At 38.7% G+C, this 16,156-nt stretch overlaps 1 protein-coding gene across 1 annotated transcript; it reads right to left on the bottom strand.

The window, feature by feature from the left end:
- Nucleotides 1-632: 632 nt before the first annotated feature.
- Nucleotides 633-12,228, bottom strand: mat2aa (methionine adenosyltransferase II, alpha a). Its single transcript, XM_034709729.1, has 9 exons — nucleotides 11,916-12,228; nucleotides 7,751-7,828; nucleotides 6,400-6,522; nucleotides 4,749-4,861; nucleotides 4,477-4,620; nucleotides 3,775-3,993; nucleotides 3,384-3,566; nucleotides 2,773-2,906; nucleotides 633-2,687 (listed from the first exon to the last, which is right to left on the bottom strand). Exons 1-9 carry the CDS (start codon nucleotides 12,007-12,009, stop codon nucleotides 2,585-2,587), a joined length of 1,191 nt encoding a protein of 396 aa, XP_034565620.1. The 5' UTR covers nucleotides 12,010-12,228; the 3' UTR covers nucleotides 633-2,584.
- Between the last annotated feature and the right edge of the window lie 3,928 nt (nucleotides 12,229-16,156).

The raw sequence follows: 16,156 nt of genomic DNA, 5'->3' as shown, positions 1-16,156 counted from the left end.
TGTTTTTGTCATAGGCTGCGAAACATCACTAGATTTAAAATGTTAGATTAATCAACTCCACATAACTTTGTTGGGCATGCATGTCTATGTTATTTAACGTTAGCACTTTATTTTTTCTGCAAAAGCATATTCATGGGTCTGAGTCCTAAACCTGCTGATAGTTCAGTCTGACTTCGGTGTTATTTTTTAGAGCTTTGATGTTTTCAGTGGATTGCACAAGAAAAGTGGGGAGCAGAGTGGGGTATGACCAAACAGGGGCATGTTATTTCAGTCTTCAAGGCCTCTTAGCTGAAAGTAAGGTGAGCTTTATGTGCAAAACAGTGTATCGTTGTGTGTAAAGGTTTCAAAAGGTTTGTTAGTGCTGGTTAACACATTTGGAATAGTGAGGAAAAAAGAACTGAAACTTCTGTGACAGTTTTATCCGACTACATTTCTACTTAACTGCGGGGTAGTGATCTTATCACCACCTGATCATACTGAGATTTAATTCAGTCTAAACTTTTTGCCATCTACTTGATTTTATTATTGGTTATTGCAAACACATAATAATAATATTTATTAGCTTCATGTTATAAAGGCCACAACACTCAGTAAGATTGGAATGGCAAAAATAAATAGCCAAAACCACAGGCCATGAGCACAGAGGAAGGTGAACTTTATTTGAAGGGTTTGAAAGAGACACTCAACAAATCAGACTCCTCAGGTAGAATCATTGAAGATGGAGATTTTGCAGGACAGAAATCAGAGGAGGGAAGGGGGCAGGGTGAGATATTTGGGGGCAGGTTATTAGAAAAGCCACTTTTACACATTCAGCAACAACTCTGACAGACCTGCTTCCATTTACTAAAAAAAAAGTAACAAACAGAAAAAAGTTCCTCAGAACTCTCACAGGAGACAATGTAAACAGGCTGGTTTCTCTGTACAACACCAACCGATCATTTGTGTCACCTGTGCATGAGTGTGAGGATACAAACATGTAGTACAAAAAAAGTCTTTGGGAGAATGTGAATCGCACAAACAGAATAACCTAGCATGTTCCCGGCTCACTCTACATTAAGGCTCTTCTCTGAGATTTGTCTGCAGTACAGTAATGAAGCCACAAGGTGGTGCCAGTGGGGACGAGCTTCAGACGAGATATAAGTGTCAGAGTGAAAAAATAAATCTTATGTCAGTATTATAAATGGGGAAACATTGCCACCTAGCAACATAATGGAGACATTGAAAGACACCCGAAGTAAACACAGCTTAGACCAGGCACCAGTGTCACCCAGGCTTACAGTGAGGATTGTCAGGATACATGTGCAACTGGGGAAGCTTCAAAGGTTTATACTTGGTATCAGGCTTGAATCTGGCAAGGGTCCCTGGGACTGATCTTTACACTATTTCTATGCAGGCAAGCTAAGGCTGCTAATTAGTCTTAAAAGAGCAATAAGAGGCGATACCTCAACAAACATGGGTACTTTTCTAACTTATTTATCAGGGAATCAGAAAAAAAAACTTTAGCTGCAAACTCAATATCCATTTGGAACTTCTTGTGCATGTAAAAACAGCAGAAGTCTCATCTAGTTTTAACAACCAATGTGCTGAGCAAGATTCAAAATAGTCAAAATCCACAAGCGCTAAGTAACACATCTGATCCCAAGTCCTTGTTTGTAAGAATGCTAAGAAGACATAAGCAGTAGTACTGTGTCCTACATTCAGCTCCTTGTCTTGCTGGCCTGTGCCAAGACTCTCTGTTTGTGTGCATGAAGTTCAGAACCTAAAACTTGACAAGACATGTGCCACACATTCTTCCCTGACCGAGCCTTTAGTCCCACAGTAGTTAAGTTCCATAGTTTAAATTATTTCAAGTAAAGTGTGGATTCAGGATAAAGGCACTCCCTTCCCAGAGGCAACGGAGCCCGGGTTTCTCTGTAGCTACACCCAGCGTCGCTCTCTGGAAGGGGGAGAAGTGTACCTCGTCTTTATTTTGGTAGATAGAGCATTGACACATTTATCATCTGGAACATTCACTTGACATTAAACTGACAAAATAAGTTACAAATATGGAGTGGTTTCACGGTGCAGCCCAACAAAACCACAAGGTCATTAGCAGCTTCTGACTTCTCTGTAAAACGTCAGAACAAAAGTGGCCTGAAGGGACAGCACACAGAAAAAAATTGCAGATTTCCTTTACACTTGAAGAGTGCTTTGCTGAACTGCCATTAACCTATCTAGGTTAGGTGAAATGGGAAATTTAACGTTGCCTAAACTGCATTGAGATTCTCAATTTGAAAAGCTGAGCAATACTAGATATCTTCTTAAAAAACACCATCACTGGTGGTAAATACTAACATGGTCCTTGAGAAAATCTGATATAAATATTTCATATATATATTTTAATATCTTGGCATCTGACATATGATTGTTCTGCCTTTGACATGTGTACAATACTAACAGGTGGAGGAGGGTCAGCTTGTTTTTTGGGAGAGGCTGTGATGATGTGGCTGTGTTTGAGGAAGAAGAGGAAGAGGTGAAGAAAAGGGGATCTAAGCAACAGACAGGTTTATCTGTAGAACACCTGCGTGGACTTTAGAGAGGGGTGTCAGTATTTTAGCACCTTGGGCACCTCCCATGAAAAGACGTCACGACCAAAGTGGCCATAAGCTGCTGTGCCCTGGTAGATGGCCTTCCTCAGGTCAAGATCCCTGAGGGAGAAATTCAATATTTTTTTAGAAACAAGATGATTTTATGAACACGGAGCTTAACTGTAATTCAGACAACACAGGTTACCTCACGATCACTCCTGGACGGAGGTCAAAGTTCCTCCTCACAATGTCCAGCAGCTCCTTCTCGCTCTTCTGAGAGGTCCCGTAGTGGAAGATGGAGATAGAGAGTGGATGTGCAACTCCAATCGCGTAGGCCACCTGAGAAAGTTTAAACACACATTAAAAACTTTGCCAGGACACGAGAGAAATTAAAAAACCTGAAAGCACCGAGTACTTATTGCAACATGCTTTGGGGTGGTTTGTTAAAAAGAAAAGAAACACACTGAAATATACCTTTACTTCAAAACTGTGGGATCAAATGCTTGTTAACCAGCAAATATATTTGTATCACCAAAAATGGCTTCAGTAAGTAAAATATCTGTACAGAAAAAAAAAAAATGTCATGTAATTTAGACCCATTATAGGAACTGAGATGGATATAGTCAACACATTGGACAGCTTGTAGCAAAAGAAGCCGCCGGTGTTTCAGCATAAATGGTGACCCAGTCATCTGACAACATTCAGCCTAACGCATTTTGTTCTTCTGATTATATTTTTACTTCCTTCAAGTATTAATCTATATTCTATACATTTTGGAAGTCTAAATGTGAGTGCTGTGAAGTATCGTGGGCTCACCTGGACCAACACTCGCTTGCAGAGCCCAGCTTTCACCAGAGATTTTGCCACCCAGCGGGCAGCATAAGCCGCAGAGCGATCCACCTTTGTGTAGTCCTTTCCAGAAAATGCTCCGCCTCCATGAGCTCCCCAGCCTCCATAAGTATCTACGATGATCTTCCGCCCGGTCAGACCAGCATCACCCTGAGGGAAGAGCATTGGACTTTGAGATTTAGGTACATTTGACTCATGCTAGATAAAGTATTTGTTTCTGTCCCAAGACTTTAAGAACGACTATATCAATGTTTCATCATTTGTCCAAAAGATAAGAAAAGATTTGTAATAATATGTCCTCATTGGACTTGTAAATTCTTTTAGACTAACTTTGAAAGAGAGCAAAACCTTGTCTCACCTGAGGTCCTCCGATGACAAAGCGTCCACTGGGCTGCAGGTGGTATACGGTTTCGTCATCAAGGTACCCACTGGGAATCACAGCTTTCACCACCTGCTCCTTCAGACAGTGACGCATCTCATCCAGACTCACATCCTCATCGTGCTGCACGGAGACCACGACGGTGTGTACACGCAGCGGTATCATGGCGCCTCGATCCTGTCTGTACTGTACAGTCACCTGAGGGGAAACAAACAAGGGATTAAGAGTAAATAGTAGGACAGTAACCAGGATGGTTGAGATTACTTCCTGTCCCCCTTTGGATTTGTTTTACCTCCAGGGACACAGTGCTGACACAAATATATGCAGAGCAGCTCTTGGAAACCAACCACTGCCTTAAGTAATGTAAAGATGTCGTAGTCAATGATGTTTAGTTTGAAAATGACCCCAAGCCTTAAAGCTGTGTCATATTTGACCTGACAGCATCAAAGCTGGCTTTCATTGGCTGCCAGTATTTTAGGATTCACTTTGGCCGTTTGTTTTTTCATTAGTTTAATGCACAGCTTCTTCAACGTGCACAGTTTTGAAGACCTAAAATTAAGAGTTTGAAGTTTTACTCTAGGCTCTGAAAACTTAAATCCAACATCTTCTTGTTGATAAATTGAGCTCTGGGCTTTACAAAAATATCAGTAGGTAATGAAGATAATCTTTGATGCAGCATACCTGTGTCTTGGAATCAGGTCGGAGCCACGGCAGAGTTCCATCACGGCGCAATTCAGCCATCTTGGCATTGAGCTTGTGAGCCAGGACGACAGTGAGGGGCATACACTCCTCAGTCTCATCAGTGGCATATCCAAACATCAGACCCTGTGAGAGTCGCAGTCACAAAACACAGCATGAATTGAGGTAAAAATAGCATCTTAACTTTGTTACCAGCATATTTCAGGCTCCCGGCTGTGGGTCAAACATAAACACAAACATGTGAACCCTCCGACCTGGTCACCGGCTCCTACGTCCTCTTCTTTTCGATCCAGGTGAACACCCTGTGCAATGTCAGGGGACTGCTGCTCCAGAGCCACCAGCACATTGCAGGTCTTATAGTCAAAGCCTGTAAGAGGAAGACAACTGACTGAGTCCAGCTACTTCTGCATTTATTGCATTTTTCTGAAAACCCCTCCTTAACTCAGGAAGGCTCCTAACAGTTGGGGTCAGAAATCATCACTCAGTCACTGCTCACTTTAGAGGAATATAAATAAAAAACTTCAGAGGGTGCTTGAGTGTTTACCTACAACATTGAAGTCTTATAGATACCTTGTTTTTTTAAGCACCACAAGACAATACGCTTTTTGTCAGCAACTTTTACAGTACCGTAAAAGTGCTGTTCTCACTTTGTACAGGATGTTCAGTTTGAAGCTGAGGACACAGGTTTGTCTTCAAATAGAATAAGAATGTCACAACTGGCACACATACTGTAGAATAAATATTCTAGACCATGAAGTTTACCCAACCGATCAGGCAGTGCACTTAGTATGTCTATTAAATATAGCCTTGTAAACTGTGTAGTGCAACTGAGGTCAGGTGAGTATTTAGAAACACCTCAAACGTGTCAGTTAAAAGTGCATCAACCAAAAGAGTTAACATGTGGAAGATAAGCAGACGATTCAAACTGTGCAGGAGTAGAAAATAATGTAAAAGGGTTAACTGCTGCAGATGCAGGACCATAACTAACAGTAAGACTTCAATATGGTAAATCTGTGCAATATCTTCAGTAAATTACAATTCAATTTATTCTTTCATTTTTGTTTCCCTCGCTGTCCTCTCATTCAATCATTGAGTTTGTACATTTTAAACTGAACACTGTAGGTCTGCGAGACGTCTACCACAATGACAAACGACAATGTCCAGATGAAACCAATGCACTGAACGATGATGCTCCTGTCAGGGATGGGTTGATTTTTAACAAGACATGACTACATCACATCCTGCTCTTGACCAGTGCATCATGCCACTCTTTTGTTCCCAAGCTTCTCATTCTGCAGTAATGATATTTCTACTGGGGCAAAGTATTTTTCTATGAGTGCATGATATCTGCCATACACCGTTTAGGATGACGTAGATGTATTACTTTGCAGGGTAATATACAAGTTTGACGGTGATATACTTAAATTATTTTCTGGTGCAGTATGCAGTTATACCTAAATGCATGTTTCATTATGTTACTGTAGTCGTGTCATGCACTGAAGTACAAGCATTTCTTTATTTTGTATAAAATTAAATGTTTAATGACAAGCTAGGGTTTCAATTCTATTGTATTGTGCTGCTTGAGACGCAGTGGTATCTTCTTATACCCTTATCTTATGACGGTAGTGAGCTCTACTTGATTAATTGTCTGACATAATCTCTTGAAAATGCCATATTCAATCAGCCAAGTCTTAGTCCACCGTAGAGTATAAACTACTAGATGCACTAAAAATGCTGCGGTTGCAGCTAATTTGAACAAACTCTGCACAATTCACACACAGATTGAACTCTATGGATAATTATTATGCAGAAATTGTGTCTCTAGCACAATCCTGATAGTTTTTAACTGCATGAATCTCAAACTGAACTACACTCAGAGTGAGCAGCTTTTTTTCATCAGTGTACCTTTGGAGGAGTCGTCATAGCCGATGTGTTTGATTGTGTCTCTGACAACCTTCTGGTAGTCCACGTTGGCCCTGGAGGTGATCTCCCCCGCCAGCAGGATCATCCCAGTCTTAGCGACAGTCTCTGAGGACACAATAACATTTAGTGTGACGGATGAGAGTGAGACTGAGGGTAATAGATCTGTAAGAGCCAGGAGCTGAAAGGGGATTCAGGACACTGGTTGGTATATTGAAGCCGATTTTAAAAACTAATGCAAGAAACTTTAAAAATTATTTTAATTCTTGTTTAATGTAATGAAACTCGGTCCGTCTTTTAGTCTGTTTATGTAGATGTGAGAAACAGTGAACAATTAACAGTGAATAAAAGTCAGCCTAGACATCCTACAAGTCAAAAGGTAAGTGGTTTAAATCAGCGGCCACAGTTTGAATTTTAAAGTTTAATACAATGCTTAGAAAACCGTCAAAGGGTTGCAATTTTTGAAAACACATTTAACAATTAATCAGTAATGTGAGAGGATTGTGTGACAAAATAGATCAATTAAACAAAGGATATAGTGCAACAAACATACAAAGCAACCAATACAATAAAACTAAGCCTTGATACAGAATGTCAACTGTTAGTCCCACCCCCAATCAGTTGATATGACTTACTTCATCCAACATGAAACATAACACAAGTTAATACCTTTGACAGGTAGGTTCAAGTAATATGTCCCATTTTCAAACTTTGAAATGCCAGGGATTTTGTATTGATTCAATTTTTTTTACCACCATGTCTTACTGGTTAAACAAGTTTTCATGGCTAACAAAGACACTATTATTACATTATCCTCCTATTAAATGAACTGTTTGAGCAAAACTAATCCTGAAAAACAACACTCACAAGTAGCCAGAGGACACAGTAAACTCAAATAAAAAAAATGCTAGTCATTTTAAAATCTAAATATCCGGTCCTTTGAAGGACTGGTTCTTCAAACTTTTAGAAACCTGAAAGCTTTTCCTGTTTCTCAAGTAAATTCAGGACTGTACCTCAAAATCGATTGAAAAACTGTTCTCAGAAACACAAAATACTATTCAAATATGAAGCGGGAACAATTAGACGCTGATTTATTCCTGAGTAAGCTTCCAGGTGCTGCTAGTTTGCAGTAGAATTTGGTTGATTTGAGGCTTCACCTCACATGATTCAGAGGACTCATTTCTGACAAGAGGAGTCAACACATCCATTACGTTTGTAACATATCTGGGTGGATCTAAACCCTGTTTTTACAACATGCTCCTGTTTGCATGTTTCAATGATTGATAATATAATGACAGCCTCTACAGTTTGTCTGGTTTGCTGTCTAAAGACTTACCACATGCTACTTTGGCATCTGGGTCTTGTCTGAGATGAGCATCCAGCACAGCATCACTGATCTGGTCGCATATCTTATCTGAAGAAGAAAAGACAAATATTTAGAGAAATCTTCTGGATGACATGAAATACTTCATAAATAAGACGCGTTTTGACCAAAGAAGATGCACAAATGAGGAGACGTCTACGTAAACTAATCAAAATCTATAAAATAAAATGCATTAACCTCACTTAGTATTTGAGTTTCTTACCTATCCCTTGAGCTGAAGAGCTCACAGTGTGATATATATTTTTTTAAATCTCTCTCACCATTTAAGGTCTTGAGGCGGTTGTCCCCCTCACACATGATGAATAAAACCAGTTTGACAGAATACCAGAGATGACTGAAGAATGTTAAGACATGTTGTTGACTCTCAGTAGATTTCTGTTGGTAATTCATTGCCCTGCAACTATAAAGTATGTCGATGTGACTGCATTACACCCACAGCCCAGCTGCAGCCCCTGCAGTACCTATATTTAGGACTACTGGTAAGCCTATTATCTGTTGTAGTGGAGGGGCACCTACTGCCCCAATGAAAGATTAAAAACTGTAGAGTATTGTATGACAAGCTCTGTATACACTGTTGTATGTTGCATATGTGTGCTCAGCTTTCAGCTCAATAGATGCACCTAGATACAACTAAAGCGATCTCATACAACAGCCTTGTGTAAAATGATATTCATTACTGTAACCATGTTCAGTGAATGAAACTGTAATAAATATGTGTTTAAGGAAACTTTGGCTGAATGGTGTTCTTCATTTACATCTATCCAATCTGCAATAACACACCCATATTTTTTTATGGTGTTTGACAGCACCATAAACTACATCTAACTTAAAGCTTTGGCCAAGACGCTGCATGAATGCAGGATTTGTAGCAGAGTAGTTTATTTGGATTGTGTAGAAATAAAAAGGTGCAACTTATATCATAGTTCATTGGTACGTAGAACTTGTTACTGTGTATAAATACCTGGGTTTTATTTTCAAACGGGTGATTTTGTTTAAAGCTCTTGTGTCTCCAAAGTTTGAGTGAAACTAGGTTTCTTCTTCAGGAATCAATCCTGTTTCTCCCTCAGAGCGAGGACACTTCTAGTATCTACAACATTTCTGCCTCTTATAGATTACGGTGATGTGTTGTATTTGGGAGCCTCAGCTAAATGTTTGCAGGCCCTAAATAGTGTATATCACTTTGCTCTGAGGTTTGTCACAGGCTGCACACTCATCACTGTGAACTTTACGGCAAAGCTGACTGCCCATCCCTGCGTGTACACAGACACACACACTGCCTATGTCTGATATATAAATGTCTTCTTGGCTTGGTCCCAATGTAATTGTGTGAGTATCTACAAAGTTAAAAAAGCCATTATGCCTTGCGCTCCTGCAACATATTACAAATGTGTGTTCCCCGTGTTCGGACAGAGTTCGGTAAGAAAGCATTTAGTTTTGCTGCACTCTCTTCTTGGAATACGCTCCAGAATGACTTGAAATTGTCAGAGCTTATCTCACTTGATGCCTTTGGCTCCATCTTAAACGAAAGACAGACCCCAGAACAGTGCCTGTGTTTTTAAAAAAATGCTGCTTTTGTGATTACAAATTGCACTTTATTTGCACTGTTAAATTATTGATAGTTTCTACACACTGTCTGTATATATGCTCCATGCTGTTGAGTTGTGCTATTTATTTTGATGTGTGCTGCTGACCTCTTGGCCAGGTCACCCTTGTAAAAGAGGTCTTGGTCTCAATGGGTCTCATCTGGTTAAATACATTTTAAAAAACTTTCTCTAACAATGTGCAACTACAGTACACTTACGATATATACTTGACATTTAGGCAATCTAATACATATAATGATGCATATAGAATCTTCCTTAAACTACCAACATGGACCAGTGCAAGTTTTTATATTAGTATCAAACAATGTCCCTATGTTTCATGCTGTACTAAGAAATTTGGTGTATAAATGTACGTTTCACTTAGCTGATTTAGAAACTGAAATTTTAAGGGAGCTCACTCAGCCCACATTAAGTGACACATGGTAGTTCTGGGCGATACCACACTTTTATGATTCGATGCGATACCGAATACTTTTCTGACAATTTATTCAATACCCAATACCGATACTTTCAGTGATTTTAAAAAAATAATAAAATGCAATGCTTGAAAGACAACTCCCATGACAAATACTGTTCATCTAACAACTTTAATATGCAAATCCTTTGGTGGCCTTTTTTTAAGCAATGAAATACATTTAGAAAAACACATACATAATTAAAATCCTTAATTCAAATTCTCTGAGTGGAAAGCTTAAAACAGCCTCTTCGTTACAAAACTTTGGAGTAAGTTATTCTAAAAGAATCAGAAGTGACATACGCTTTTATTTCGCATTTATTAATTAGTATTGATATTTTATTAGAGTAATCGATACTCAAATGAGTAGTGTGTGAGAATGGATACCACAGAATCTATATACCGATACGACAGAATCAATATGCCCACCACTAACACATGGTATTCTTCTTGCTTCTGAAAACAATTGAAAAAATGCCTTTTAATGCTTTAACCCTCCTGTTATGTTGTGGGACAAATTGATCCTTTTTTAAAAAGTTCAAAAATCTAAAACAAATGTTAAAAGTATTTTTTCTGTATGAAACATCTTTGCTTGGCTTAATAGGTGAAATCAACACATAAAATTAAAATGGTTAATTTCATATCTTAGGCAATATATGCCTTCCAAACCAGCTTGAAAATCTAGGCAGCATATGACAGAAGAGGTGTCTTGTGTTAATTTATCAACATCACTTCATAAAAAAAATAATTCTAAATTCTAAATAAAATAAAACAAAATCTATGTCATGTAAAACTATTGCATTTATATTTATGCACCACATATCTGGAACACACTCCCTGAAAGCTGTAGGTCTGCTCCAACTCTCACCTCTTTTAAATCAAAGACTAAGACTTTTTTATTTGCCACTGCCTTCCTATCTTAGATTATTTTAACCCACTTTAAATTAAAACTTTAATGTAATTTTTCTGTTTTATGTTATTTTATGCCTGTCTGAATGGCTTTTTTTATGCCTGTCTGAATGTCTCCAATGCTTTTAATGTTTTAATGTAAAGCACATTGAGTTGCCCTCGTGTATGAAATGCGCTATACAAATAAAGCTGCCTTGCCTTGCCTTGCCTTTAGGTCTTTCCAATATACATTTTAAAAAGTTTTAACAAGAATTCTCATTAAAAACGAGTGAGATATCCTCATTGAAGCATGATCTGTGAGGATTAAAGAACACTATTGCACCAAATATTGATTTAAATGGTTAGTAATGGAGTTAATAATGAGATTAAAAATATTTATTAGGGTTTTTTGGGTTCTTCTGACACTTTTGGATAATTAAATATGCCCCGGGTCAAATTGACCCAGGAAAATTATTGCTGTTCCTGAGAAATGAACATAACATTACGGAATTAAAATGAATGTGTAAATTGTTGTCATATGATCTTTTAACTTCTTGCTGGATATGTATTTTACTTATTTTTAGTCTTTTATATTACTCTTGTGCTGACATGGACCTTTGGGTCTGAAATAAAGTCTATCAGTCATGAGTAAATGTATATCCTGGTGACGCCTCTGAGCACATGTCACACACAGTTAGTATGGACAGTAAGGTGATACTGCAATGATGCAATGCCGCATGGTAGCTAGTAACCCAGTCTGAACTAACAGTAAATAGAGTAATCCATGTAAAGATAAATAGTATAGTCTGATTAAGCTCTGAGCTCTTAGCTAATGTAGAGCTGTTTGTGATACCCATGTCTGAAACCATGTGGAGCTCTGACAGGGACAAACAGCACACAAGCTAACGTGGGAGCTCGTCGCAGTGTTGTTAGCATGCAAGTTTACTGCAAAACCTGGACAAACCTGGGGCACAGTTACACAGCATGCACACACTTATTGAGTGTGTTGACAGCCGTCCAAAAGGGATGAATGGGGATACTTAGAGACCAGCTGACACAGTACAACAACACGCTGAGCTAACACTAACATGCCACATGACCTTGTTTTGATAGGCTAACACGATGCACGGTGCATTGCAGACAGGCTGTTTAGACATTCACAAGAAGTTACCTGGGTGTCCTTCGCCGACTGATTCAGACGTGAAGAGGAAGCAGTCTTCATCAAAAAGAGAGCTGTTGTGGAAACCGTTCAGCTGACCGTTCATTTTCCCCTCTACAGTGTTAGCCAACAAGCTAGCCGCTCAGAAACAGACACCTGGACGTCTTTACCTCAGTCTTAGTCTAAGTCTCCTGCTCACGCAAACACAGTTACCACACTGCTGATGGGTCTTTCTCGCCGGGTGGACTGTAGAGTGGCTTAGACAGCTGTAGTTACCTGTCTGCAACTTCTCCAGACCCTTTTAAGTTGTTTCCCTGCAGCCAATGTTGATGTTGAGCACAGCCCATGTGGTGCAAGTGGGCGTGCTCTAATTAGCCCAAAATGTCAGTGGGGGTGGATGACTTCTCAAAGTGAAGCAATGTTTACTTTTTACTTCTCATCACGTGTTATCAGTGGTGGACAAAGTACACAGCTTCATTATTTAAGTCAAAGTATATAAACTCCATGTCAAATATTACTCCAATACAAGTGAAAGTTGCTCTGTCAGATTATTACTTGAGTTAAAGGACTGAAGTACTTGCATTTAAAAATACTTAAGTATTCAAAGTACTTCTTAAAAAATCTCAAAACTTTGTTGACAAAAGTGCAGTCAAGAATACATAGGAGTAGCCTACATTCAATTACATCATGTTTATCTAGAAACCATTACTTAAAATCTGAGTGAAATATGCTGTATGTTTGCTCCACGTTCAACCATGGGATCAGATTTCAGAAAAGAGATGAAAATTTATGAGCTGACTTCAAAGCAAAAGTAGTGAGTAACTGGAACATTGATAGAAATGTAGTGGAGTAAAAGTAATAAGTTCCCCCCCAAAATAATACAGATACTCAAAAAATGTACTTAAGTACAGTACTCAAGTAAATTTACTGTTACTGTCCACCACTGCGTGTTATAGACTTGTTTTTTCTTTCTAAAACAAATCCTTTGATATAATGTTATATTAATTAGGAAAACAATCAAGTAGTACACTTAGTTATAATTCTTAGAAGACATTAAACCAGGGGTGTCAAACTCATTTCAGTTCAGGGGCCACATACAGCCCAATTTGATCTCAAGTGGGCCGGACATAAATAACAAAAATTCCAAATTGTTCTTTTTGTTTTAGTGCAAGAAGGTATCAGTAACATTAAAATGTTCACATTTAATGAACTATCTTTTTACTAAAACAGCTGTTGTATTTTTCGCCATATTGAGTCTCAAAGTGGGGCCAAATATTATATTCTTTAAGTACTGAAACCTGCTGTGAACACACCAAACACACAGGTTTCCCATTCAGCTGACACACAGAGTGTTATATTTACAGCAAAAGAACAGAGATTATCATAATGAAGAAGGTAAAGTTGAATATTGTTGACTCCTCAGCTCCAGCATGAACGGTTTGCTTGCTGGACAGTGTTGTATGCAGGGGTCCAAAAAGTCTATGAATTTCCGCTGGATTATGTATATATATATTTTCCTCACTTTGAGAAAAAAATCCTGGAGCGTGTTCATGAGCCTTCTGTCAGGTGTTTGATTGTATGTGACCCCCAGAGAACAAATTTGAAATAGTAGTTACTTTTATTGAAAAATTACAGTTTATGTCTTCTCTGTAATTTTTTCACTTTGCAAAGTCGTCCTGTGGGCCAGATTGGAACCTCTGGCAGGCCGGATTTGGCCCGCGGGCCGTATGTTTGACACCCCTGCATTAAACTATTAATAATTACACCTTTTTGAGGGCTTTCCAGAGGCCCATAGAAGAGAATCAATATTGTATTGAAAGAACAAAGCCAGTTTTACCATTCTTCTGGACTAATTTCCAAAGAATCTAAAGATAACAAAACGTCTTTTAAAAATGTAATTCATCTCTGGTGACATAACTTGTGATCCCCTGCATTAAGTCAAGATCTTAAGAAATCATCGGAAATAAACTCAATATCACAGACAGAAGGGAGTAAATAAATATATGGATGCGTGTCTGCTTAGGGCTTCCTTGAGATTGACACATAATTTGCTTGTTTAAGGAATTTTTAGATGCCTAAAGATGTGATCTGGACTTCCTTATGTCATATGCAAGATTGTAAGAGATGTCCAGAGGCTTTAAAACACAATAGTATTTCACCCGGGCTATTTGAGGACTCATCCGGGGCCTGCAGGTAATGGAAGGCAGTTTTATTTATCCAGCAAATTTCAAACACCCAAAAGGCTTTACATGAGCAAAGAAAATAATTCTAATGACATTCAAATATACTGAACAAAATAAACAATGATGGAATGAATGGGATTTGATACAAACAGTAATAAAACAAGGGAAGGAAAGCACCAGGTGTTTCATTCATACATTCATTCATTCATTTTTAAAAGGGTTTTGGAGTTTCCCAAAGCTTGAAGATGTAATGACATAAAAAAATTATACTTCATTTTGGAGGCCTAACCCCTACAGGTGAAATGTTAGTGATTTTAAGCCTAAAGATTACAAAGTACGTATGCATTTTGCTTATTCTAAGGACTTTAAGGGACATGACTAGTTATTAGTACAGTTGTCAAAGAGGTAAGAGTAAGCAGGATTATGATTAATGAGTAAACTTTAGAGGGCCTCAGAGCAGAAGGTATTCATTGTGTATTTTAGCAACATTACATGACCAAAAAAGGTTAAAAAAAATCATGTTTTCTGTCCTATTCTTAGGTTGTTTTTGCTTTCCAGTTGTTTGGCGTTACTTTGGCAGCAGTTTGGTTGTGTGTGTAATAATGAGTAAGGGACGACCCTTCATCTTTCAGCAGCCAGTAACATGTGAAAATTCTATTCAGGACTGGATGGCACTTTTGGCAGAACATCAGACAAAACTTGTAACCCAGAGGATGATGTGTATGCAGCTTGTTTTGCCTCATCACTCGGTTGTGTGTCTTTGGTTTCAGTCCCAGTTTGCTAATCCAAAGAGTTATTATTATGATGGGCCAAACCACGAGCTGTGCACCCATATCGACACCTTAAAGTCTTTCTGTCACATCTGCTGCTGTCCTGTCTCATCTTTACTCATTAGACACATTAAATCTTTACATAACTTGAGCTCAAGTCTCTGCACACACTTAAATACAAATATGCACTTCTTCTTGACGGTTTGAGCCCAATAAACAGTATGATGTCAGTTTGTTCTTCTTTTATTTGAACACTCACACATTTACACGACACTGTTTCTTGAAGCAAAGTAACTAGGCCGGGAGCCAGGCCCAGCCCTCAGGATGTTTTTTGCTACCCTTTTTTCACTTGTATTTCCAGTTTGAATATACCTTGGGCCATCTCAAGATTATAATGAGCAGTCTCAACTAGTTTTATTACCATGGATTTTAGTGTAAAATGTTGAACAGCCATACAAATTGGAAATAATAGGAAAAAAAGGTAGCAGAAAAACATCCTGAGGGCTGGGCCTTGCTCCCGGCCTCAACCACATTAGCCTAAACATCCATTCATGAAGCTCTATAGAACAGGGGCTGTATTCACAAAGCTGCTAAGAACAAGAGCATTAATCTAAGATTAATATTCAAGTCACATGACCACGTGTACATTTCAGATTGAGCGACATGATGAATGCTCTATCTCTTGAAGGTTTAAGATCCATTTTATGAATACAGACCAAGAACTATAGAGGACAAATTTTAAACCATCATCTGGTCCAAAATGCACATTATGTTTAAACACATAGGCCGACACAAACACACGCACAAACACACACACACACACACACACACACACACACACACACACACACACACTCTCTCTCTCTGTTGTGAACTATGAAACCACCAATATTTATGGTCCAGGGTCCTTATTTTGATAGGAGACTGCTCACATGGATCCTTATTGCTGACACTAAAAACCGGTCACATATCCATCACAGGTTTACTCTGACTTTGGTTTCACATTCAATATGTTTGTTTACGTATGATATAGCTTATGAGTCTATAAAAGCACTTGTCATTGGGGGTCTGGACACACCTTTGACTCCCTGATACACACAGTGTATGAGATGATGGTGGGTTCAGAAACAGAGAGCTGCTGGGCTACAACACGGAATGTTTGCAAACTACATTAGGAGTCTTAAAATGTGCTGCTTCTACGAGCACAGGGACTCCGTGGGATCAGATCAGACTCTGAATGCATGGATATTGCTGTTGCTTACCTTATACAGCACCTCCTTTTTAAAGGCTGATTTCAATA

This window comes from Notolabrus celidotus, chromosome 19, assembly GCF_009762535.1.
Source record: "Notolabrus celidotus isolate fNotCel1 chromosome 19, fNotCel1.pri, whole genome shotgun sequence".
Classification (NCBI taxonomy): domain Eukaryota; kingdom Metazoa; phylum Chordata; class Actinopteri; order Labriformes; family Labridae; genus Notolabrus; species Notolabrus celidotus.
This window is presented reverse-complemented; position numbering and strand designations above follow the sequence as displayed.